The 27,147-nt window shown below is 44.0% G+C and overlaps 2 protein-coding genes and 1 pseudogene across 2 annotated transcripts; 1 reads left to right on the top strand and 2 right to left on the bottom strand.

Moving 5' to 3' along the window:
• Nucleotides 1–344: 344 nt before the first annotated feature.
• LOC124671273 lies at nucleotides 345–2,060 on the top strand (annotated as a pseudogene).
• Nucleotides 2,061–2,305: 245 nt separating this feature from the next.
• Nucleotides 2,306–4,302, bottom strand: LOC124671272. Its single transcript, XM_047207662.1, has 3 exons — nucleotides 4,017–4,302; nucleotides 3,643–3,869; nucleotides 2,306–2,930 (listed from the first exon to the last, which is right to left on the bottom strand). Exons 1-3 carry the CDS (start codon nucleotides 4,300–4,302, stop codon nucleotides 2,328–2,330), a joined length of 1,116 nt encoding a protein of 371 aa, XP_047063618.1. The 3' UTR covers nucleotides 2,306–2,327.
• A 1,347-nt stretch (nucleotides 4,303–5,649) lies between these two features.
• LOC124678249 (helicase-like transcription factor CHR28) lies at nucleotides 5,650–10,538 on the bottom strand. Its single transcript, XM_047214167.1, has 9 exons — nucleotides 10,367–10,538; nucleotides 10,088–10,266; nucleotides 9,885–9,956; nucleotides 9,718–9,792; nucleotides 8,657–9,629; nucleotides 7,634–7,764; nucleotides 6,878–7,102; nucleotides 6,171–6,644; nucleotides 5,650–6,065 (listed from the first exon to the last, which is right to left on the bottom strand). The coding sequence occupies exons 1-9, from the start codon at nucleotides 10,449–10,451 to the stop codon at nucleotides 5,778–5,780; spliced, it is 2,502 nt and encodes an 833-aa protein (XP_047070123.1). The 5' UTR covers nucleotides 10,452–10,538; the 3' UTR covers nucleotides 5,650–5,777.
• Between the last annotated feature and the right edge of the window lie 16,609 nt (nucleotides 10,539–27,147).

Raw genomic sequence — 27,147 nt, 5'->3', positions numbered from 1 at the left:
CTGACAATTATTATGGATTGGAGGCAAGACTTTCTTCGTTGGGATATGAAGAGTTAGTTTTATGCACTAGCCATGCATACTGCAAACCTAAGTTATATTTGTTTTGGTGTTGTCATGACTACTATAGAGAGGCATCAACTAGACATGTTCTACGTAATTAGTAGATTGTGCATATAATGTGTTTTTAGTTTGGTGTCTTTGAATGCATGTTGATTGCCTTGTTGACTCATTTTTATGCAAATTGTCCTCACCGCAATGAAGTCTGGGACAAAGGTGAAGATGTTCCAAGCAAAGATATAGTATCACATGGATCAGAACAAGAAGAGGATCCCCATAAAGCCACAATGTCATATGGGTCAAAAGAGCAAGATGATCCAAACAAAGTTACAATCTCATATGGGTCAGAACAGGAAGATGATCCGAACAAAGCCACAATGTCATATGGGTCAGAACAGGAAGGTGATCCACACAAAGCCACAATGTCATATGGGTCGGAACAGGAAGATGATCTGAACAAAGCCACAATGTCATATGGGTCGGAACAGGAAGGTGATCCGAACAAAGCCACAATGTCATATGGGTCGGAACAGGAAGGTGATCTGAACAAAGCCACAATGTCATATAGGTCAGAACAGGAAGATGATCCACACAAAATCACAATTTCATATGGGTCGGAAACGGGAAGATGATCCGAACAAAGCCACAATGTCATTTGGGTCGAGAACACAAAGAGGGTCCACGTGAAGTTACAATGTTATATGGGTCGGAACGGGAAGATGATCCGAACAAAGCCACAATGTCATATGGGTTGGAACAGGGAAGGTGATCCGAACAAAGCCACAATGTCATATGGGTCGGAACAGGAAGATGATCCGAACAAAGCCACAATGTCATATGGGTCGGAACGGGAAGGTGATCCGAACAAAGCCACAATGTTATATGGATCAGAACAGGAAGATGATCCCAATAAAGCCACAATATCATATGGATCAGAACAGGAAGATGATCCCAATAAAGCCACAATGTCATATGGGTCAGAACAAGAAGATGATCCACACAAAGCCACAATGTCATATGGGTCAGAACGAGGAAGATGATCCAAACAAAGCCACAATGTCATATGGGTCAGAACAGAAAGAGGTCCAGAAAATAATTTTAAGCCAACATGAGACACATGTGAATGGTACAGTTTCCTTGCTTTTTTACTATTTTTGAAATTCAGATTCAGAAATCTTAATATCTCTGTGAATTAGTTACTTGAATACAAACTCTCTCAAAAATGATACTCACTATCGCACATACGCGTTGCATGCCGTATAACAGGACAGGGCAGTCATCATCACAAGGCTCACAGCCACAGTACCAAAAGGCAGCAGGCCGACGTCTTCTTCTTCCATGACATGCTGCGACCAGGTTTCATCATCACCCCGACCATCCCGCCGACCAGCTCCCTGCCGAGTCTTCTTCCCCGCAGCGTCGCTGGCTCCATCCCTTTCTCCAGCGAACGCCTCTCCGACATAATCTCCATGTTCGCACCGGCGTCCCTCTGGATGGCCAGAAAGATACGGTGGACGTTGGACATGTGCGAGCACCCACGGACACTCCCTGGCCAAAGCGCCGGCTGCGCCACCTCCCTCGAGTCCCTCGCCGAGCTCCCTCCGTCCCTTCTCAGGACACGCAACGTCCGCGCGTTCTCCGCCGCCGATTTGCCCGTCGAAGCTCCGGGCACGCGGGCACTTCGCGGGAGGTACAACGTGACGGCCGTCCTGAAGGTCTCCGGTGAGTCGTCGGAGATCGTGACCTGCCATGATCTGACCTACCCGTACGCCGTGTACTACTGCCACACAGCCAACCCTACGTCCGCATACACAGTGACGCTGACGAGCGTGGAGGACGGCGCGGTGCCGAAGACAATGGAGGCTCTGGCGGTGTGCCACCTCGACACGTCCAAGTGGAGCCCAAAGAACCCCTTCTTTGAGCTGCACAACCTCAAGCCGGGGGAGGTGACCGTGTGCCACTTCCTCACGAAGCTCAGCATCATCTGGGTTCCGGGCAGCTAGATAGCTAGCAGGGAGAAGCACATGCAACATGCCGGTAGAAGTGAACGCGCATGATGCGTGTGGGGTTTATGGTGTGTGTGAGCATATATATATCATGTGGACGGGTCTACGACTATGTACTTGCATCTATCGATATGCAGTGTGTGAAATAATAGTGCGTAAGAACTGTGTGGCGTAACACAACCCTTGTGTGCTTTACTTATTTTCACAAAAAGAAAGCAGGATTGTGTGTTTTACGTGGAGGATTGTGTGCTTTTTTTCTACTTATCACCAGTTCACAACAAGAGACCAAACAACATTGACTCGCATCTTACAAAACCCAACATCACACGTATCCTCACTTCTACCTGCTTTTCTAGGTGCAAATGTTACTTGATCTTTGCCAACAACATCAGCCTGGTCATTGCCCTGCCATGCATCCACCCAAAGCTTCAGTTCTCCATCTGCTTCGACAGGCACAACACATCGTGAAAGCTCAATCACACCATCACTCATGACAGACACCATGCCATCCCGAGAATCAAGCAGCACCATCTCCAGATCATTAAGACGAGCCATACGTGCAACAAATCGCCCATGATGGTGAGTTGGCCAGGATCCCTCGATGACCTGAAATGTGATAGTAGCCTCTACTGTTTGTGCAAGATGGCCGATTGTCAACTCCACTGTGCTTAGCTTAGAAGAGTATGTGTGGCAGTGAACTCCATGGCAAGGTTCACCAGAAGCATAGTACTTGTCCTCAATGAGTAGAAGGCTTAGGAATTTATCTTGAGAAGGCGTGTCTCCCTTCACTTTCAGCTCGACCTCGTAGTTGACAGGATCAATGATCACGATAGCACGGGTAGGACCAGTCAACGATAGAGAGGCATCCTGCATTATGACGTTTCCAAAGTAATCAAATTTGTGTTCTTAGTGAATAAGAGACCAAACATAAATATTCAGTAAAATTTCACTGCCATACTGTTCTACAGTGAGATTGGCACTGCTGGAACTAAGAAAATTTAACTGGTCAATCTTCCCTATTGAATAAAGTATCACATATGCCTAACCCCATTAACAGACATGCCGAACAAACGGAAACTAGACTAAGAGCAGAAAATTATATCATCCAGGGATCTTGTCTATTAGAAGGAAGCAAGACAAATCCGATAACTTGAAGCTGACAAAAGGTCCACTGTCAAACCTGGTAAGCTACTTGAGTTCTGATTGCAACCACAGTAGTTGCCCAATAGTAGAAAGCATAGGCACGTTTTTGTTTGATTACTTTACAATATAAAATTGAAAAGCAATAGAAAAGGTGAGCACAAATAATTCTGGAACCATTGATTATAATTACTTGGACAATTGATCACCTTTAAGAAAGACCAGCCGGTGTGCTTGAAATGTACCAGGCACAAGCTGATTTGTTAACTTTTCTAGTGTACAACTTGTTTCCGATGCGTACAAGCCATGGTCAAAACGTGGCGGCTCGAACTCAAACTACATCACTTTATCACAGATAATTTCAAAATCGCCCTCATTGCGTGTGTGATGATTAGCATATCATCTTGAGATAGCATCAAGTAAATGAGCATATATATACCTCCGGGGTGAGCGTCTGGCAATTGTCTCTGGTGCGGTTGAAGATGAGGTTCCGATTGCGGTCTACTGAATCCCGCGCAGCAACGATGCCGTATACATCCAGCGGCCACTCGAGGCACTGGTTTACTTGTGTCACCTTCACGGAGAAGATGACCACGGAATCAGCATAGCCTACACGGGTATAGGGCGGCGGGGGCTCGTCGGTGTACCGCATCGGTAGAATAGAGGCTGCAGGATCAAAATTCAGACAAGTAATTCACCCATGACAATTCACCAAACAAATCGAACCCTCAAGATCAAAAAGTAAAGAGGAATCAATGGCCGGGATCGGGGGAGAGGAGGACTGAACTGAAGAACCAAGGAATCAGTGCTTACTGGCGTCCTCGTAGGAGCCGTGGGAGCGGGAGAATATCTGGATCCAACTCTCGCGGTAGCGCGTCGCGATGGCGGCCTCCGGGTCCTCTTTGTTTGCCGCTTCCGCCGCCAGGTCCGCCGCCGCCTCCGCGGCCTCCTGCTCGCGGCGTTTCTCCGCGTTCGCCTCCAGCAGCAGGCGGTCCTTCCTCGTCCACTTGTCCTCGCGGTTCCCCCTCGCGGCCTTCCACTGCCTGCGGTTCATCCTCGGCGGCTTCGCTTCCTCGGGGATCTCCGCCTCCGCCTCCATCGACGCCGGCGTCGGAGAAGAGCACAGTAGCGAGGAAGGCCCGGGATCAGAACCGCTCGTCCAAGTAGTTCCTATTCTTTCGTGGCCCACTAGGCACAGCGCGTTGGCGGGCCACCCAAGTAGTTTCGCTTCGTGTCGTATATGCAGCCCACAGAAGAAGCTTTGGAGTATAAGCTAAAAAAAAGCTTTGGAGTCTAAAACAAACTTTGGATCCTAGAAAAAACAAGTAAATCACCCTCAAAAAAAGTAAATAGCTTTCGTGTTCCCCAAAAATAAGCTTTAGTGTTTGATTATCAGTTTATCACCAGCATTACAAGTAACACGAAAAACTGAATCACATCTCACCTTAATATCTCTCTCACATTTTTTCAAGCTACATTTAACCTTAATGTCTTGCTACTGCGTGAGTGAACTAGGCAAATGCTGGAGTCAGGGGCCTGGCTGTAGTAGTATTTAATTTCTTCTGTACCACCGACCCAACAGCAGCAAGGATCGATAAACTCAAGTTACACCACTGAAGTTGCACAGTTTCTTCCTCCAGGCAAGTAACAACCCCACACACTTTTGAGAAATGATATGTTTTGAAATCAAATACAACTAGAATCTACACGTTCTCAAAGTCAAAGAACAAAATTATGTAGCATCAAAACAAATAAGATGATCCACCATAGGGGGATTGGAATAAATAACGACTTGGTTTAGCCTCTTCCAAAAAAAAACATAAAAACAAGCAGGCAGCCCGCAGCTGCACACAAATATATATCATCATCAAAGTTCCGACGTTTGCCTAAGGTACGCCTAAACATCATGTTCTTTCAACTAGAGAGTATGTACAAATGGGAGCATCGAAATCAAATTAATCGTGCCGCATATCAAGTGACAATTTTTCTTCGCTCCAGCGCCTGCAAAACTAGGATAAAACCTACACTACAGATGGCCAGGAAACTTGTGCAAGAAGAACTTGCATAACTAACTAGCCATGCATTCCAAGGGTAGTGTGATCAGCCCCTATACGTTGATGAGATACCCGAGATCTTCTACGGTGAGCCGACTTTCAGTGTCACCAGATTTCTCGCCCAAAGCAGATTCCACCATCTCTCTCTTTTCTCCTGGCAAGAGAAACATAAACACTTCGTCAAACAAACAAACAAACAAAAAATAACAGGGGGTATGCATACACACGAGCACAGCGCGAAAACCACACACCACTGTCTTGCTACTCCATAATATATATTATAATTAGCTGAACAGACCTCCAACAAAAGAATATTTTCAAAATAGAAAGCAAGTCCTCCAGGGATTATGTATCTGCACAGATCTTGTTACTTTGTTATATAACACTATCGATCTACACTCATCATTAATTCATCTTCTTATAGAAGGGGTGGTGACACATTCTTCCCAATAAATAAGAACAGAAAACTAACTGAAAGTGAGAAGGGGCATGGTTCCTTATGACTAATAAACCATATATGCTATGAACTACACGTGGAACCAACCATTTTCTCGAAACTGTCAATATACCAATTTAATATGTTCAGCCAAAATATTACCTGGAGGGCTAAAATGCGATCTTCCACTGTGTCATTAACGGTAAAACGAGTGACAGTCACAGACTGGGTCTGACCAATTCTGTGAGCTCTGTCAATTGCCTGGTCCTCAGCATAAGGGTTCCACCAGGGATCAAGCATAATCACATGGCAAGCCGCTATCATGTTTAGACCAAGATTACCAGCCTGCAGGGTCATGAGCATTACTCTTACCTGAAGAATGAAAACAGTTCTTTATGACTATCTCTTGAATGGTGGAAATGAATCAGTGTCTGCATATAACGCTAAAAAGTAAGCATAGAATGCAAGAAAAGTTACCTCTGGGTCAGTCTTAAACTCCTCCACTGCTGCTCCTCGGACATCGAGGGACATTGACCCATCAAGCCTCCGGAAGTTTATAAGATTGCTATTCAGTGAAAGCTCCAACACGTCCAGCATACCAGTCCACTGGGAGAAGACTATTGCCTTAGAAGCAGCTACTTTGCTAGGACTTGGTTCAATAGAATCACTATCAGTAAGGGCAGGTGTGTTGAAGATTAAGTTAAGTGTGTCGACGGTGGCCTGGACCTTTGAGGATATGTAACTCTTTTCAAAAATTGAGGACGACTCATCTGCTGCTGCGGATGATTCATCAGAGAGACAGAGCCTTAATACTGGACGTGAAAAAACGAATTCAGCACTTAATTTCTGTTTGCAAACGGGGCAGACTTCTTCTTCACTCAAGCTTTCAAGTACACATTCATAGCAGAAATTATGGCAGCATGTTGTTATAACAGAATTTTCAGGTGGCTCCTGAAAAATGAGGTGAAATCAAAATTAAATTATTCTACTCATTCTACTCATTAAAATAGTTGTGGAAGAACTAGCCACTTCTGCAGCAAAAAATCCAGAGATAAGGTAAAAACTTTATACATATAGATGTTAAGTAACTCGGTTTCACCCAGTTTTCCACTAATTAACTAGGCACGTCTTCTTAATTAATGAAGAGGCAAAGTTGTTGCCTCGGCTCAAGACAGGATGCTTACCACGCATATGCAACAAGTTGGATGCCGTACTTCCAAATGTTCCAGCAAATTTATCACTATTTCCCTAGGAAGCTGTTTTGCCATTTCTATGGAAGCCGGGTTGGTCAAATTTGCATGATTATCATCCTTCAGAAGATAAGGGTGATCACAAGCCTGCCGAAGCCGCAGCAGCAATACAAGAATGTTTGCGTAGTTTTGTTTTATCGTCCCAGCAGCAGCAAATTTCTGTGATACAAACAGAAACATATCAGCATCACAAACATTTCACAACGAAATTTCTTGGCAACTGAAGGATATTCTGGGAAAAAATACTATAAATAGTATAAATTATTAAGAGCATTCCGTGTTGAACTCAAGGCTGCTAAACCTAAGTAAAGCAAATGTTTTGATTATGTTCATCAAAATAATAGTCAAGGTAAAGAACAATCCCTCCAAGCCCAATACAGCTAAAAAACTAACCAGATCAAAAGGTTTTATCAGGTAACATAAGACAACAGGTATAACAAACAGTTTGGGAAGTATCAATAGATGATATAATCATGCTATTTTTCTAAGAGAAGTTCCTGAAAGCAACGACCAAGTTGCGTAATTCGCAGCTGAGCTATTCAGAACTTCAGGTAAGGAATGCCCAAGAGATACTTCTTTTGAGATTAGACAGCACACCATAATTACCGAAAGTTTAAACACAGTATCATAATGAGTACCTAAGGATAGAAAAAAAACTTAATAAAATAGAGTCTGTAATCTTGAACCTACCTTGAACTTTTGCTGCAAACCTTCTTCAAGTGCCAAATAGAAATATCGCTCCTCTTGTGTGAAATTTATTTTCTTCAGCTCAATTGTCTTTGGAGGTATTTTTGTGATTGGTTCTCCATCAAGTAGTGTTTCTAAGGGAAACAGTTCAAAAGCACATCAATGACGGAAATATCACAGCCAACAAAGAACCAAGTTACAGCCATGCATACTTAATAGCGTATTACAGAGTCAAAAACAAAACATGATGGAACTGCCTTCCGAGGGAGAAAGTACAAAGTGTGAACACCATCTCAAAAATTCAGAAGGTGCTTACTGCCGACTGCCTAGTATGGTTCGCCATAATTGTAAACTTGTCGGGTACCCCTCCCTTGAGTTTTCTAATGTAATTCATTTTCATGGTTGGTAAAATGGGAAATATTTATGCTAATAAATATACATATGAGATATTGTATTATGCAGAATGATTATGATAAATCCATTTCGATACTAATAGAATATTAGCCAACTACGCATGCATCCATAGACTATGCTTGAAATGGTTCTGTAGGCAATGGCGTGCGCCTTGCGGATTTTACACCTTTACGCATGTGGTAGATATCAAAAAGGTATAAACTGCAGCTAGATATATGTACTCAAAGTATTTCACCTTTTCTATTTTTCTGTTGTATTTCATGGCTGGAAGCACAGGAGATATTATGCTAAAATACTTTGCGTACATATATGAAATAATAAATATACATATGAGAAATTGCAATTTCAAGACGAAAATAATAAAGTATGGTTGCACTGTTTTAAGAGGAAGATGATAAATTAAGATTGCACTTTCCGAAACAAAAATGCCAGTAAAATAGATATGCATCTAGATCGATATTACTACTGGTCTAGTGATTAATATCATAGACTATGCTGGAGTTCGTTCTGTAGGCAATACTGTGCGGATTTTATGCCTTCATGGCATATGGTTGATAACAAAAAGATATAAAACTGCAGACAGCTATATGTTCCCAAAGCATTTAATTTCACCTTTTGTGCGCCGCAGCAGAACTATCTTCAAGACAGTTTGGAGTTTCTTATATCCCTGCTTTGAACCTTTAGAAATTGGGTTCTTTATCATCGACTGGAACGATCCGTATACAGAATACGGCTCATACTTCAAAAAGCGGAAATAACTATAGAGATCGTCGATTGTATTTTGCATAGGTGTACCTGATAAGCACCATCTCCTTTTTGCTCTCAGTCCACAACAGGCTCTAGCTGATTTAGTCCGGTGATTTTTTATTGTTTGAGCTTCATCAAGCACAACTCTAAACCATCTTACCCTGGCAAGTGGGCCACCCTCGATGTCAGCGTCTGAACTGTTAAGTTTCTTTTTCTTATTTGCCTTTTTCTTGGTCTCTTTTGGCAGTTTTGTTTTGTTGCCAGCAGCAAAATCTGGACAAATCCCATACTTCTCACTGTTCTTTTGGTCCATATCACCATCAGAGTCTTGCTTGGGCACTTCATGGCATACAATAGTATATGTGGTAATGACAACATCATATTTTGCCAACTCAGTTGGATCTTTAGTCCTTGAACCTCCATGATAAACCAAAACAGATAATTTGGAACTTTCAGTAGCCTTGGCAGAGATCTCACTAGCCCACTGCTTAAGAATACTAGTTGGGCAGACCACCAGTGTTCCTGCAGATGGTTTTGTAGCAGACCTCAAGGTTGATGCAGAGGATGGTAATTTCACTCTGGTCTTCTTCTTGGGCTCAACTTTAAGAGCATTGACCATTGTATTAACAGGAGTCCCTGACCGACCAGCACAGAGCTCAAGATTGGAGGCCGAGGGTTCACCCTTGATTTCCTTCTTGTTCATTATCACCATTGTGTCATCCTCATCAAGGTCTAATGACACAGAACTTTTACGGTCGGAATCAGCAGACATGAAGTTAGACTGCTGAGCCCTCTCCTTTTGTATAAGTGCAATAGTGGATATTGTCTTCCCAAGCCCCTACATCAAGGAACATATTTGGCTCTAAGAAAGAAAAATTGGTAAAATAAGTAACAGCTAGTGAAATAAGCTAGGAAATGAAACTAACCTGATCATCTGCTAAAATTCCACCTGGACAATGTGAACTATTCTCCTTGGAGAGCATCCAAGCTAATGCTATTTTCTTTCAAACATAAGAGAAGAACATATTGGTGAACAGTATATCTCCAGTAATCACACATTGCAATGCCTGATGGTTTGGATGATAAATTTTACCTGGTGCTTAAGGAGTGATACTGACATAACACCTTCAGGCAGATCTTCTTCCTTTGTTTCCTGGCTGATGTGCTGCATAAGAAGTTTCGATTAAAGTAGTAAAATACATGGTGTTATAAGAATAGGATCAAAGTCACCACATGATTAATCATATATGATCTTTGTAGTGACTTGTCTGTATCGATAAATCAAACATTATATACCTGTAGGGCTTCTTCATATATAGATCTTTCATCACGACCAGAAGGTCTACTTTCTGCATTTGGATGGCTTTGTGTGCCAAATCCATTAAAACCTTCAGTACCATCAACTGAATTCCTGGACGGCATTGCCGAATGAAAGGTCGTATGTGAACTCGGTCCTTCATATTCGTAGACATCATCTGAAAGTTGCGAAAGTATCTTATTAGTCACAGTTTGCACCAGTATGAATCTTTTTGCTCTAGTACCCATATTATAAAGAACAAGGTACATGCTACACACCGTCATCATCGCTATCAGTTTCGACCTTCTGGCAGCCAGTAGCAAAAGGCAGTTTCCAATCTCCTGATATTGATGAAGAAAACATCCCACCTCCATTAGCAGCACTTCTTCCAAAATAATTAGGCTCGTCCTTGACCCTATTGAAACTCACTGATGAATGTCTGGTTGGAAATGATTGAGGCTTAGCCGAATACATACAGATATCATCTGAAAAATTCAAACATGGAAAAAATTAATGTTGCTAGTCACAGGCCGCGTCAGTGTCCATTTTAATCACTGTTAATTGCCAGAATTTTAATCAAGAAAATAGTACTGTACTCACCATCATCATTATCAGTCAAAATCTTCAGGCTGTCACTATAGGGGGAATCATGTAGCATCACCGATGAACTTGAGAGAGGATAGATCCTGTGTGAAGAAACAGCCGGGGATCTATAAGAGGATGAAGCGTGCATGCTTTTTAACCAATCATCATCATCCAAACTAATTGGTTGCTTATAAGCAGATGAAGGGTGCATGCTTTTTAACCAATCATCATCATCCAAACTGATTGGTTGCTTATCATTGTTCTTGCCGAACGGAGTGTTGAATAAAACAAGAGAACGGTCAACGCCGTTGCTAGGATCGTCAGAACCAATATTTTCTTTTCTGTCTAAGCCCAAAAGAGTGATGGCTTCAGCGTCTGAGCACGATTTAGTATCGTCTTCACCATCTGAACACAGGTCAATAATCTCCATATTGCTGATGAACTTGTGACTAGAGTCCATGTCGTCAACCATCTTCCGCAGCGTCCAGGGCGGTCTTGTTGACTGAAGGATCTGCCTCAGATTCCGGAATAAAACAATGCACGCCGACAAACAGTTCGCTGCGCTGGCTATGGCTGATTCTCGCTGCGAAAGGTAGCCTGCAAGAAGGTAATGTGCATGTGAGGGTGGCGATAACACCTGTAGCAGTAAAGAGCAAATAATGGGCAAGATAACAATGTGCAAGAAGTAGAAAGATAAACCTCTCCATCGATAATGCTTTTCAGAAGCTGCAGCAATGTGTCATGCAGTCGCTAATTCAACAGACAACTAAAATGAAAAGTTGAAGTGGAGTACTATTATCCAAAGGGCATAATTAAAAAAAGAGGATCTGCCATAGCAGGAACAGGACAGTGTCTTCACACAAGCACAATCATAAAATATTCCAGAGCCGACTAATTAAAGAATCAATGAAGCATGACGATAACCAATTCGTGCACTATATAACCGGATTGCATAACCCCTGGTGGACTCGAGCACATGATCACCAAGAAGGCAAGAACTCCCCGAGCTGCCTAAACGACGGACGAACCTCTCCATCAGTAATGCTTTTCAGAAGCTACAGTCATGTGTCATGCAGTCGCTAGTTCAACAGGGAACTAAAATGAAAACTTGAAGTACTTATATTATCCAAAGGGCTTAATTAAAAAAAAATGAGGATCTGCCATAGCAGGACCAGTACAGTGTCTTCAAACAAGCACAATCATAAACTATTCCAGAACCGACTAATTAAACAATCAATGAAGCATAACGAGAACCAATTCGCGCACTATATACCGGATTGCATAACCCTAGTGGACTGGAGTCGAGCCCATGATCACCAAGAACTCCCCGAGCTGCCTAAACGACCGAGTCCTAACGCCCATGATCACCAAGAGCTCCGACATTTCCAATCCAATCCAAAAAAAAAAAACCTCAAAGTACCATTCCATTTGAAATCAAGAACCGACCCAGGAAAGCGACAGGGTCAATTACCTCCTCCGAATCGGCGAGACCACGCGGCCGGCGGAGACCACCGGAGGCGCGGCGCGGGGCGGAGGCGGACGAACCAGCGGGGGAGGGGAAGCTGCCAATCGGATCGCGGGCGGGGTCTGTGGACTTATCAGGCGCTGGTCGCTATCCGTTGGGTGGCAGCGCGCGGAGCGGGAAAGAAACGTTCGGATCGGTTGGGAAATTTTTGGATTTTGGGAGAACGGCTTGCGGCGGAAGGAAGGATGTTGTACTTGCTACCGTTAGTAGTTGATTTTATTTCTGTTGTGATTTGTTGCTATATTGTCGTACCAGGCATAAGCTGATTTGTGAACCATACTTGTTGCTTTCTAGTGTATGACTTGTTAGTTGTTTCCGATGCGTACAAGACATGGTCAAAACGTGATGGCTCGAACTCAAACAACATCACTTTATCGTAGGTACTTAATGTCAAAAACACATTCTTTACGTATGTCTATTGCACCATAAAATGTTGTGCAAATGCGCTACAGTAAATAATAAATCCCAAAACTGCCTGGCACCATGGAAAGCACAAGGTTTAGCCCATATACCAACAACCTGCTGCTGTCATAACTTCTGATCAAGCACTGCAAAAACATGTACAGATCATAGCTGGTTGAGCTTAGACTAATGTAGTGCTTGTTTAATTCAGTTACTATCACACCTATCATGATAAAGTCACCCAAGCGTGCATCAACTATAAATTCTGGCAAATTCATATATCTTTTCACATATGCACATTTTTATTTCCCTTCTCTTCCGTTGCATGTTTGCAAAGGAATAAACTCCTATACGACCGGGTCGTACTGCTCCCAGCGCTAGACCAACTCATGTGACTGACGCGTGGCTAAAACGAATCTTAATACAATCAAGCCACTAATCCCCAATTCCCATCACCTTCTTTCATGCGTCCTTCCTCGTACCGTCTTCCTGCGACGACGCGCGGACATGGGCAGCATCTCCGGCGGAACAATCTCTGCCAAGTGCCCACATCTACCTTGAGTGCGTCGTCCTGGCGGATTGATTTGAGGGCATCTCCAACTGAGCTACGCAAACAGGCGCTAAGTGAACGTTTGCGTTCGTCAGGCCGAAAAATGCGTCTAGTACCACATCCAGCGGGCGACATATAGTGACCAGGCCGACGACGTAAACCTGACTCAAATACGCGTCAGGTTTGCGTTTCCACGGATGCCGTACGTAAAACTACAACGGCCGTACCTACTCGCCGTCGCTGCCTCCGCCTGGGTCGTCTCCACGCCCGCCAGCTAGGCGTGGAAGCGGGCCCTGTCCCTAGCTGCCTCCGCCACCGCTTCATCCCTGGCGACGATGGCGCCCGCCAGCTCCCGGTTCTCCTGCTCGATCCGCGCGGGAGAAGGGCCCCTCCACTGGAGCGAATCCAGGTCGGAGCACATGTACCCCCGAGCCATGGCGACATCATAGCTGTGGGCTTCCTCCTCCGCTGCCCAAGCCTGACGACGCAGGGCGTCCCCAACCAGGGTCTCGAAGGACGCGACCAGAACGAACTGGTCGTCGCCGCAGTTGAAGCGGCCGGGTACGACGTCGTCGGCGGCGGCGATGTCGTGGATGACGGCATCCGCGGGTGGGGCCGCCGGAGGGGCCGCCCTTGCTTCGGCGAGCTCGGCCCTGGCGTCGGTGATTTCCGCCCTGATCGCCGCGAGGCGCTCACGCCCTTGCGCGCGTTCTGCCGCCTCCGCCACCTCCAGGTCCAGCTGGTCGGCCTGAAACGCGTCGGCGACTAGCTGTTCGTCCTCCTCCGGGTGGGCATGGTGGCACATCTGAAGAACCTGATCCCAGCTAAGGTTGTGCTCGGCCATGGATGGATGCTAGGGTTTAGCTTGAGGTGTGTCTGTCACCCCCGCCGGTGTTCACCATATATAGCAACGACGGGGCGGGAAACGGCTTTGCCGCGCAGTCCGTTTCCCGCGCGCGCGAAACGCCGGCGAAACTTGCCAATGTATTGGGCAAGCGCGGGAACAACCGTGGTCGCGCGAGAACCGGTAATCGCCGGCGGCAGGTCTCGACGGAATGTTATCCGCCATTAACCGCCATTAACGACCTTGACGCTGTCTTCGTTAAAAAAATGCGTCCGCACCGCTGAAGGTACCCGATGCAAACGGTCGCCCTAGGCCGCATGGCGTTCGCGAGCCGACGCAAACAGACACAACCGGATATTTCCGTCGGCCAGTTGAAGATGCCCTGATGCATCAGCATAGCTTGGCCTCAGCTGGCGGCGGTAAGCAGATGGTATGGTGCCGACGTGCCGCGAACAGCGTGAGGAGCACGGCGGCAGTTCTCACTGGTAGAAAAAGGGGCTTTAATCCCGGTTCGCAACTGCCATTAATCCCGGTTGCGCAACCGGGATTAAATATGCGCGACTAAAGCCCCACCCCCCTTTAGTCGCGGTTGCTTAGGAACCGTGACTAAAGGCCCGTCCACGTGGGCGCCAGCCGTCCGTCGGTGTGGTGGAGGACCTTTAGTCGCGGTTCGCCTGGCCAATCGCGACTAAAGGCCTCCGCAGGTTTAGGGTTTTAGCCCCCCCCCCCCCCAATCTGGTTTCTTTTTAATTTATATTGTTTTATTTCTTTTATATTTTATTTTGTGTTTTATTTTAATTTTGAAGAAGTTTCAGTACACATATTCTACGCTACTATATACATGCATATGAATGTACAATTTCAAACAAGTTTGAAATTAGAATCAAGAAGAATTCAAGAGGAATATACAATATATATTCAATCTCGGATGACCATATACAACTACGAACAAGTTTCCATACACAATTTACGGCATCAGAAGTTCTTCGTCCTCGTTATAGTGTTCTCCTTTAGGATGGAGGACTTCCCTCATAAAAAATCCTGCTAGTTCCTCTTGAATTGGTCGGAAGCGAGCTTCTGGACTAAGCGTCTTCCGGAAGTTATTCCTCCGCACGTTGCTATCCGACGGATTCCGCTCAGAGGTGTATCTCCGGATGAACTCACAAACATAGTATCCACATAGATTGGTCCCCGGTGGCTGAATATCCGCATGAAGTAACCTTCTAAAATCTAGCTCTTTTTTGAATTCACCTACCGTTTCATCTGAGAACCGTCTCCAAACTCTACAGGGCAAAGAAAATTAAATGAACAAGGAAGTTATTAGTTACTTGATATTAGAAAATGAACGAAAGAGACCGATCGATATAGAGCGCAAATGATTGAAAATAATTACTTTTGCAGCATATTTCTCGTGTTGACCCAAAGCTTTGGATCCATATTCAGAGAGTCCATGATGAGAACTCTGGAGGTGTGAAATTTAATTATTAGCAGAATCCAGTGGAACCTGCGGACACGATACATGCACGGTCATGCATAACTCATCGATTAGACATACCATGCATGGAGTAAACAAAAGAGAATGTGCTCAAGACAGAAACGCTCACCCAAAATGGTAAGGAAATATAATTTGACTTTTGAGTTGCTTCTTTGTAAGAAAATCCCACAGGTCTTGCTCCACGTCTCAGGGGTCTCTTTCTAACACATATCCATTAACGATATGTGGGTCAATGAACCCAACATCATGGATGTTCCTTTTTTGGCATTCCCCAATCTTCATTCTGCATAATAGCGTACACAACAATATAGTTAGGACAATATATATAGTGCAGGCAATGAACGAGATGAGGTAGAAATAAATCACTTATAGAGTCACGGGCCAGGTGCTATGGCTGGAGCTCTGCTCGCCAAAAGGATTCATGACATCTGTACTTAGACCAAATCTTATGTTCCTTGCGTCAGCTGCAAAATATTTGAACTCTCAGTCGATATTTCTCCATTGTGTTCCATCAGCGGGGTGTCTCAACTCCCCTCCGACTTACGGTCCTCTTTGTGCTATCGCAACAACTTGGCATGCTCTTTGTTCCTGAACAGACGTTTCAACCGTGGTATTATAGGAGCATACCACATCACCTTGGCGGGAACCCTCTTCCTGGGTTTCTCGCCCTCACCATCGTCACCAGGGTCATCGCCTCTAATCTTATAACGCAATGCAGTGCATACCGGACATTCATTCAAATTCTCGTATTCACTGCGGTAGAGGATGCAGTCGTTAATGCATGCATGTATCTTCAGAACCTCTAAACCTAGAGGGCAGACAACCTTCTTTGCTTCGTACGTACTGACGGGCAACTCGTTATTCTTTGGAAACATATTCTTCAACATTTTTAGCAAATTTTTAAATCCTGAGTCAGCTACACCTTCCCGTGCTTTCCATTTCAGCAAATCCAGTGTGCATCCCAGCTTTTTCAGACCATTATCGCATCCTGGGTACAACGACTTTTTGTGATCCTCTAACATGCGATCCAAATTCTCCCTCTCCTTTTCAGTTTCGCAGTGTCTCCGTGCATCAGCAATGGTCCGACCAAGATCATCAGCGGGCTCATCATGTGCCTCTTCTTTACCTTCCCCTTCACCGCCCCCTTCACCTTCCCCACCTTCAGCATCCTCTATGAAAGTATCACCGAAATGATCAGGATAGTTGTCATCGATGATATCATCCTTTTCTTCATCTTCTTCCATTCTAACCCCTCTTTATCCATGCTTGGTACAACAATTATAGCTTGGCATGAAACCGTGCCAAAGCAGGTGCAAGTGAACTTCTCTTGAGAAAGAGTAACCCTTCTGATTCTTACATGCAACACATGGACAAATAACAAAAAAAAACCTGCTTGTTCGCATTAGCGACTACGAGAAAATCTTTCAAACCCGTAATGAACTCGCCGGAGAGTCGGTTACTGTACATCCATTGCCGATTCATCTGCATTATTATTATATAAAGTATATAATTAACCATCATGCATTTGTTAAACTAACTAGCTAGAAATAATAGAAATTAAATAATGAACTACACACATGCATATTTTATCAATAACACATGAAAGGTTCAAGTTGCTAACCGCGATCGAGGAGGAAAAATAAATGAGAAAGCTCAAGTGTGGCTCGGACACTTCATATCATGTTTCTTTCATGCTCTCGGGCATTTCATCGAACACCTTGTGTGCATAAGAGGAACCAAAAGCAAACCCACCACCCCTTTGTGAAGATTGTGAAGAGAAGTGGCACCAAATGGCTAAGTGAGTGTGTTGAACGACATATATAGGGGTGGGCCTTTAGTCCCGGTTGGCCAGGCCAACCGCGACTAAAGCCCCTCCCGTCCCCCAGCTGTCGACCGAGCCCGCTGGACCCAGACCTTTGGTCGCGGATCGCCTCCCGAACCGCGACTAAAGACCCCTTTAGTCGCGGTTCGAATATTTTGTAGACTAATGGGGTGGATGGAAGCCTCTTTTTCTACTAGTGTCTGATGCAGAGAGAAGGGAGTCTCATCGCCGGTGCGCCGACAATAGTGGCCGTGGACGAGGAGCTCGGTCCTGATGAGATCGGAATCGCAATCATGATTTGGTAACTTCAAATCAAGAATAAGTAAATAGCTTTGATTTGTTTTGCCACGCATCGGTCGCACAAGTTGGTTCAGCGCTGGGAGCCATACGACCCGGGTCGCATAGGATTTGCTTCCGTTTGCAAAGGTTCAGCTATCTGTGAACTCAATTCAACCAAAAATATTGTATTTAATAAAACAACAAAAGTACTCCCTCTGTTTTAGTTTACTAGTCTTCCCCGTATTCCTAGATCGTCAATTTGACCTATATAATTTAAATTATATAATGTAAAAGTTACATCATTAGAAAATAGAACATCTAAACTTTCTAATTGTATATTTTTTATAACATGTAACTAATATTAACTTGATCAAATTTGCCATCTAGGGATACACGTACGACTAGTAAACTGTGAGAGAGGGAGTAAATATAATTTGCAGGGAGTACGTAAGGTCATCTTGAGATAGCATCAAGTAAATGAGCATATACCTCCGGGGTGAGCGTCTGGCAATTGTCTCTGGTGCGGTTGAAGATGAGGTTCCGATTGCGATCTACTGAATCCCGCGCAGCAACGATGCCGTATACATCTAGCGGCCACTCCAGGCACTGGTTTACTTGTGTCACCTTCACGGAGAAGATGACCACGGAATCAGCATAACCTACTGTAAGAACATGTCCTTTACCCCATGTGTGGTTTTGGTAATTGATGACAATCCCTATGGACCAACGGTTGCATTGAGAATCAATCTTAGATCAAGTTCATAGTCATGTTGGACTCAAGGTTGTAAGATGGAGAAGACGGAGTACAATGATGAAGATGGTGTCGAAGAGAGAAGACGGCGTAGAAGATGAAGAGAGAAGACGGCGTAGAAGATGAAGAGAGAAGACGACGTAGAAGATGAAGAGAGAAGACGGCGTAGAAGATGAAGAGAGAAGACGGCGTAGAAGATGAAGAGAGAAGACGGTGTTGAAGATGAAGAGAGAAGACGGCGTTGAAGATGAATGAAGACGGTGGCATGGACAATGATGAAGAGGGTGAAGACGGAGCTTGCCGACTCGAGAAGAACGCGCAAGGACTAGGTTTGTGCTCGATAGGATAGTGGGTCGTATCATCGGAGAGAGCTCAAACCTTACATGCATTGCATCGCGTTCTTGGTTCTTATGCATGAAACAGTTTTCGGTTGCATCGCATGTTGCACGCGAGAGAGTGATGATTTTCTCGATATATCGTATTGAGAGGTTACACCTCTATGACCATGAGAAAATCACCACTCACTCTTTTCCATGATTTCATCATGTGAGAAGGTAGCTCTTGTCGCCCTCTTTCCAACAAAATTGGTTTCACCGCATTCCGAGTTTCCTAGCTCAAGTTATGATTTTTCTAGTGCATCTTATTTGGAAAAAGAAAAGAAATCCTATTGGACCGGGCGGTACTACCGCGAGCGGTACCGGCCCAAGTACCGCACGTGCAGTATTGTCTTACTGGACTCGCGGCGGTACCAGGCCGGTACCGGCCCGGTACTGGGGTGGTACTACCGGCACAGAGCTTTTCCTTCTTCTCCAGCCCACCACCGCATCCCTTGCACAGCCTCCATCAGATCCGCCCGTGGGCTGCACTACGCTAGCCGAGCCAGCCTCGCTCCTAGTGCCCGTCGTGGGCCAAGCCATCGGCCTGCTGCTCGCCTTGCACGATCGATCGATGGATCGATCGATCCCCACGCCGCTGCCGCTTGCTGCTCGCTAGGCGTTGACCGCCCTCAATTCCAGCGCGTCTCCCGCCCTCGCTCCGTACAACCTGAGCATCCACGCGCGGGAGAGGCTCACGCACGCATGCCACGCTGGCCCGCTTCTGCCGTGCTGCTCCTTGATGTCTACGGGTGCTTCTATTCTTGTAGACAGTGTTGGGCCTCCAAGAGCAGAGGTTTGTAGAACAGCAGCAAGTTTCCCTTAAGTGGATCACCCAAGGTTTATCGAACTCAGGGAGGAAGAGGTCAAAGATATCCCTCTCATGCAACCCTGCAACCACAAAGCAAGAAGTCTCTTGTGTCCCCAACACACCCAATAGGTGCACTAGTTCGGCGAAGAGATAGTGAAATACAAGTGGTATGAATGAATATGAGCAAGTGGCAACGGCACCGGAAAAGTGCTTTGCCCAGGACAGTAAACAAGCAAGTAGTAACGCAGCGAGTAGTAACGCAGAGAAAACAAGTAAACAAGCAGCGATAGCGATATTTAGGAACAAGGCCTAGGGATTAGACTTTCACTAGTGGACACTCTCAACTTTGATCACATAACAGAATAGATAAATGCATACTCTACACTCTCTTGTTGGATGATAAACACCACTAATTGCGTAGGATTACGCGAACCCTCAATGTCGGAGTTAACAAGCTCCACAATATTCAATGTTCATATTTAAATAACCTTAGAGTGCATGACAGATCAACACAACTAAACCAAGTACTAACATAGCATGCACACTGTCACCTTCACACTATGTAGGAGGAATAGATCACATCAATACCATCATAGCAATAGTTAACTTCATAATCTACAAGAGATCATAATCATAGCCTACGCCAAGTACTAACACGGATGCACACACTGTCACCATTACACCGTGCAGGAGGAATAAACTACTTTAATAACATCACTAGAGTAGCACATAGATGAATTGTGATACAAAACACATTGCAATCATAAAGAGATATAAATAAGAACTTCACTATGCCATTCATAACAAGTGAATAAGTATTCCGTGAAATATAGCCTAAGAGACCCACACGGTGCACACACTATCACCTTTACACACGTGGGACAAGGAGTCTCCGGAGATCACATAAGTAAAACCCACTTGACTAGCATAATGACATCTAGATTACAAGCATCATCATATGAATCTCAATCATGTAAGGCAGCTCATGAGATTATTGTATTGAGGTACATAGGAGAGAGATTAACCACATAGCTACCGGTACAGCCCCGAGCCTCGATGGAGAACTACTCCCTCCTCATGGGAGACAGCAGCGTTGATGAAGATGGCGGTGGTGTAGCCTTCCGGGGGCACTTCCCCGTCCCGGCGGCGTGCCGGAACAGAGACTCATGTCCCCCAGATCTTGGCTTCGCGATGGCGGCGGCTCTGGAAGGTTTCTCGTACCGTGGCTTTTTCGTCTCGAAGTTTTAGGTGAGGGACCTTTATATAGGCGAAGAGGCGGAGTCGGAAGGTCGACGAGGCGGTGACACACTAGGGGGCGCGGCCCAGGCCCTGGCCGCGCCACCCTGTCGTCTGGGGCCCACAGGGCCCTCCTCTGGCGGCTCTCGGGTGTTCTGGAAGCTTCGTGGAAAAATAGGATGCTGGGCGTTGATTTCATCCGATTCCGAGAATATTTCCTTACTAGGATTTCTGGAACCAAAAACAGCGAGAAAACAAAGAACTGGCCCTTCGGCATCTCGTCAATAGGTTAGTTCCACAAAACGCATAATAATGACATAAAGTGTGTATAAAACATGTAGATATCATCAATAATGTGGCATGGAACACAAGAAATTATCGATACGTCGGAGACGTATCAGCATCCCCAAGCTTAGTTCTCGCTCGTCCCGAGCAGGTAAACGATAACAAAGATAATTTCTCGGAGTGACATGCCATCATAACCTTGATCATACTATTGTAAACACATGTAATGAATGCAGCGATCAAAACAATGGTAATGACATGAGTAAACAAATGAATCATATATCAAAGACTTTTCATGAATAGTACTTCAAGATAAGCATCAATAAGTCTTGCATAAGAGTTAACTCATAAAGCAATAATTCAAAGTAAAAGGTGTTGAAGCAACACAAAAGAAGATTAAGTTTCAGCGGTTGCTTTCAACTTATAACATGTATATCTCATGGATAGTTGTCAATGCAAAGTAATATAACAAGTGCAATATGCAAGTATGTAGGAATCAATGCACAGTTCACACAAGTGTTTGCTTCTTGAGATGGAGAGAAATAGGTGAACTGACTCAACATAAAAGAATGGTCCTTCAAAGAGGAAAGCATCGATTGCTATATTTGTGCTAGAGCTTTGGTTTTGAAAACATGAAACAATTTTGTCAACGGTAGTAATAAAGCATATGTATCATGTAAATTATATCTTACAAGTTTGCAAGCCTCATGCATAGTATACTAATAGTGCCCGCACCTTGTCCAAATTAGCTTGGATTAGCACGGATTATCATTGCATAGCATATGTTTCAACCAAGTGTCACAAAGGGGTACCTCTATGCCGCCTGTACAAAGGTCTAAGGAGAAAGCTCGCATTAGATTTCTCGCTTTTGATTATTCTCAACTTAGACATCCATACCGGGACAACATAGACAACAGATAATGGACTCCTCTTTAATGCATAAGCATACAACAACGATTAAAATTCTCATAAGAGATTGAGGATTAGTTGTCCACACTCGAAACTTCCACCATGAATCATGGCTTTAGTTAGCGGCCCAATGTTCTTCTCTAACAGTATGCATACTCAAACCATTTGATCATGAAAATCGCCCTTACTTCATACAAGACGAACATGCATAGCAACTCACATGATATTCAACAAAGTGTTGATGGCGTCCCCAGAAACATGGTTATCGCACAACAAGCAACTTAATAAGAGATAAAGTGCATAAGTACATATTCAATACCACAATAGTTTTTAAGCTATTTGTCCCATGAGCTATATATTGCAAAGGCGAATGATGGAAATTTTAAAGGTAGCACTCAAGCAATTTACTTTGGAATGGCGGAGAAATACCATGTAGTAGGTAGATATGGTGGACACAAATGGCATAATGGTTGGCTCAAGGATTTTGGATGCATGAGAAGTATTCCCTCTCGATACAGGGTTTAGGCTAGCAAGGTTATTTGAAAAAAAAACAAGGATGAACCGGTGCAGCAAAACTCACATAGAAGACATATTGTAAACATTATAAGACTCTACACCGTCTTCCTTGTTGTTCAAAACTCAATACTAGAAATTATCTAGACTTTAGAGAGACCAATTATGCAAACCAAATTTTAGCAAGCTCTATGTATTTCTTCATTAATAGGTGCAAAGTATATGATCCAAGAGCTTAAACATGAGCACAAAAATTGCCAAGTATCACATTATCCAAGACATTTTATCAATTACTACATGTAGCATTTCCCGTTTCCAACCATATAACAATTAACGAAGCAGTTTCAACCTTCGCCATGAACATTAAAAGCTAAGAACACATGTGTTCATATGAACCCGAGAGGAGCGTGTCTCTCTCCCACACAAGCATTTATTCAAACAAAAACAAAAACAAAAACAAACAGACGCTCCAAGTAAAGTACATAAGATGTGACCGAATAAAAATATAGTTTCAAGGGAGGAACTCGATAATGTTGTCGATGAAGAAGGGGATGCCTTGGGCATCCCCAAGCTTAGATGCTTGAGTCTTCTTGAAATATGCAGGGATGAACCACCGGGGCATCCCCAAGCTTAGACTCTTCACTCTTCTTGATCATAGTATATCATCCTCCTCTCTTGACCCTTGAAAACTTCCTCCACACCAAACTCGAAACAAACTCATTAGAGGGTTAGTGTATAATTAAAAATTCACATGTTCAGAGGTGACACAATCATTCTTAACACTTCCGGACATTGCCCAAAGCTACCGGAAGGTAATGGAACAAAGAAATCCACCCAACACAGATGAAAGAGGCAATGCGAAATAAAAGGCAGAATCTGTCAAAACAGAACGGTCCGTAAAGACGAATTTTAAAATGGCACCAGACTTGCTCAGATGAAAATTCTCAAATTGAATGAAAGTTGCGTACATATCTGAGGATCACTCACGTAAATTGGCAGATTTTTCTGAGTTACCTACAGAGAACCCTCCCCAAATTCGTGACAGACAGAAATCTGTTTCTGCGTAGTAATCCAAATCTAGTATCAACCTTGCTATCAAAGACTTTACTTGGCACAACAATGAAATAAAATAAAGATAAGGAGAGGTTGCTACAGTAGTAACAACTTCCAAGACTCAAATATAAAACAAAAGTGTTGTAGTAAAATAAACACATGGGTTATCTCCCAAGAAGTGCTTTCTTTATAGCCATTAAGATGGGCTCAGTAATTTTAATGATGCACTCCCAAGAAATAAGAGTTGAAGCAAAAGAGAGCATCAAGAAGCAAATTCAAAACACATTTAAGTCTAACATGCTTCCTATGCATAGGAATCTTGTAAATAAACAAGTTCATAAAGAGCAAAGTAACAAGCATAGGAAGATAGAACAAGTGTAGCTTCAAAAATTTCAGCATGTAGAGAGGCATTTTAGTAACATGAAAATTTCTACAACCATATTTTCCTCTCTCATAATAACTTTCAGTAGCAACATGAGCAAACTCAATAATATAACTATCACATAAAGCATTCTTATCATGAGTCTCATGCATAAAATTATTACTCTCCACATAGGCATAATCAATTTTATTGGTTGTAGTGGGAGCAAATTCAACAAAGTAGCTATCATTATTATTCTCATCATCAAATATAGGAGGCATATTGTAATCATAATCAAATTTATCCTCCATAACAAACGTGTACTAAAAGACCAATATCATTATAATCATCATATATGGGAGGCAAAGTATCATCAAAGTAAATTTTCTCCTCAATGCTTGGGGGACTAAAAAGATCATGAAAACCAGCTTCCCCAAGCTTAGAACTTTCTATATCATTATCAACAATGGTGTTCAAAGCCTTCATACTAATATTACTACCAGCATGCAATAAGGTTCCATAGGTTTTTTAATTTTCGCATCAAACCATCCATGTCTTAAATCAGAAATAGAATAAGAAGCTCATTGTTGTCCATTATGCCTAACTAGTGTAAACAAGAAACAAAAAGATGCAATTGCAGGATCTAAAGGAAATAGCTTCGAGTACTTACAACGGCGAAAATAGCTTAGTAGCCGAGATCCGGAGTGTGAGTACCTTTTACCTTTCCTCCCGGCAACGGCGCCAGAAAATAGCTTGATGTCTACGGGTGCTTCTATTCTTGTAGACAGTGTTGGGCCTCCAAGAGCAGAGGTTTGTAGAACAGCAGCAAGTTTCCCTTAAGTGGATCACCCAAGGTTTATCGAACTCAGGGAGGAAGAGGTCAAAGATATCCCTCTCATGCAACCCTGCAACCACAAAGCAAGAAGTCTCTTGTGTCCCCAACACACCCAATAGGTGCACTAGTTCGGCGAAGAGATAGTGAAATACAAGTGGTATGAATGAATATGAGCAGTGGCAACGGCACCAGAAAAGTGCTTTGCCCAGGATAGTAAACAAGCAGTAGTAACATAGCAGTAGTAACGCAGTAAAACAGTAAAAAAGCAGCGATAACAGTATTGAGGAACAAGGCCTAGGGATTAGACTTTCACTAGTGGACACTCTCAACTTTGATCACATAACAGAATAGATAAATGCATACTCTACACTCTCTTGTTGGATGATAAACACCACTAATTGCGTAGGATTACGCGAACCCTCAATGCCAGAGTTAACAAGCTCCACAATATTCAATGTTCATATTTAAATAACCTTAGAGTGCATGACAGATCAACACAACTAAACCAAGTACTAACATAGCATGCACACTGTCACCTTCACACTATGTAGGAGGAATAGATCACATCAATACCATCTTAGCAATAGTTAACTTCATAATCTACAAGAGATCATAATCATAGCCTACGCCAAGTACTAACACGGATGCACACATGATACGTCCAAAACGTATCTACTTTCCCGAACACTTTTGCTATTGTTTTGCCTCTAATTTGTGTATTTTGGATGCAACTAACACGGACTAACGCTGTTTTCAGCAGAACTGTTCTGGTGTCTCGTTTTTGTGCAGAAATCCAACTTTCAGGAAAAACCTCGGGATTATGACAGAAGGCCCTATTTTCCCAGAATACTGACGGAGCCAGAAGGCAAATCAAGTGGAGGCCCGAGGGCCCCACACCATAAGGCGGTGCGGCCTAGGGGGGGCCCGTGCGGCCCTATGGTGTGGCCCCCTCGGCTGGCCTCCGACGCCCTCCTTCGGACTATTTATCGGCCTCGACCTAAAAACGCACGGGGGAGAAGTCGAAGTCGCCAGAAACCCTCCAGAACGCCGCCACATCGCGAAACTCCGTCTCGGGAGCCAGAAGTCTCCGTTCTGGCACTCCGCCGGGACGGGGAATTGGAGGAGATCATCGCCATCATCACCGCCAACGCCTCTACATCAACCAGCCATGTTTCCCCCATCCATGTGTGAGTAATTCCCCCTGCCGTAGGCCGAAGGGGATGGTAGGGATTGGATGAGATTGGTCATGTAATAGCATAAGATTGTTAGGGCATAGTGCCTAGTGTCCGTAATTGGTACTTTGATGATATTGTTGCAACTTGTTATGCTTAATGCTTGTCACTAGGGCCCGAGTGCCATGATCTCAGATCTGAACATGTTATTGTTTCATCATGATATTCATTGTTTATGGTCTTACCTCGCAAGTTGTATACACATGAACCCAGCACCAACACACCAATCAGCATTCTGCCTGCAACGAAAAACAAAGGAGGCTGCCAACTTCACCGGGCTATCGCCGTAACAAAGGATTAATCAGTACAGTGTGAGACAGATGATTGTTTGGTAGAGAAATAGCAGAAAACAAGCATCTGCAAAGCAGATTTGTACTTCTCAGTATAAAAGAATGGACCTGGGACCACAAGCCTTACTAGAGGCGTCTCTCCCATAAGATAAAAGCACGCTAGCGAACAAATTACGGCCAGGCAATTGACAAATAGAGAGGGCATAACAATGCACATACATGTCATGATAAGTATAAAGGAGATTTAATTGGGCATTACGACAAAGTACATAGACCGCCATCCAACTGCATCTATGCCTAAAAAGTCCACCTTCGTAGTTATCATCCGAACCCCTTCCAAGATTAAGCTGCTAAAGCAACGTACAACTGCATTAAGCATGGTGCGTAATGTAATCAACAACTACATCCTCTAGACATAGCATCAATGTTTTATCCCTAGTGGCAACAAGCACATACACAACCTTAGAACTTTCTCATCAATCGTCCCGTATGTTACATGGAGGCATGAACCCACTATCGAGCATAAATACTCCCTCTTGGAGTTAAGAGCAAAACTTGGCACAGAGCCTCTACTAATAACGGAGAGCATGCAAGATCATAAACAACACATAGGTAATAGACTTGATAATCAACATAACATGGTATTCTCTATCCATCGGATCCCGACAAACACAACATATAGTATTACGTGATAGATGATCTCTGATCATGTTAGGCAGCTCACAAGATCCAACAATGAAGCACAATGAGGAGAAGACAACCATCTAGCCAACGCTATGGACCCATAGTCCGTGGGTGAACTACTCACCCATCACTCCTAGAGGACCACCATGGCGCGTAGAGTCCCCGGGAGATGAATCCTCCCGGGCATGGCGCCTGAGGAGATCTCCGCAATCCTCCGAGATGG

Source organism: Lolium rigidum, chromosome 7, assembly GCF_022539505.1.
Source record: "Lolium rigidum isolate FL_2022 chromosome 7, APGP_CSIRO_Lrig_0.1, whole genome shotgun sequence".
NCBI lineage: Eukaryota > Viridiplantae > Streptophyta > Magnoliopsida > Poales > Poaceae > Lolium > Lolium rigidum.
Note: the sequence above shows the minus strand (reverse complement) of the source record. Positions and strands in the feature narration are given on the sequence as shown.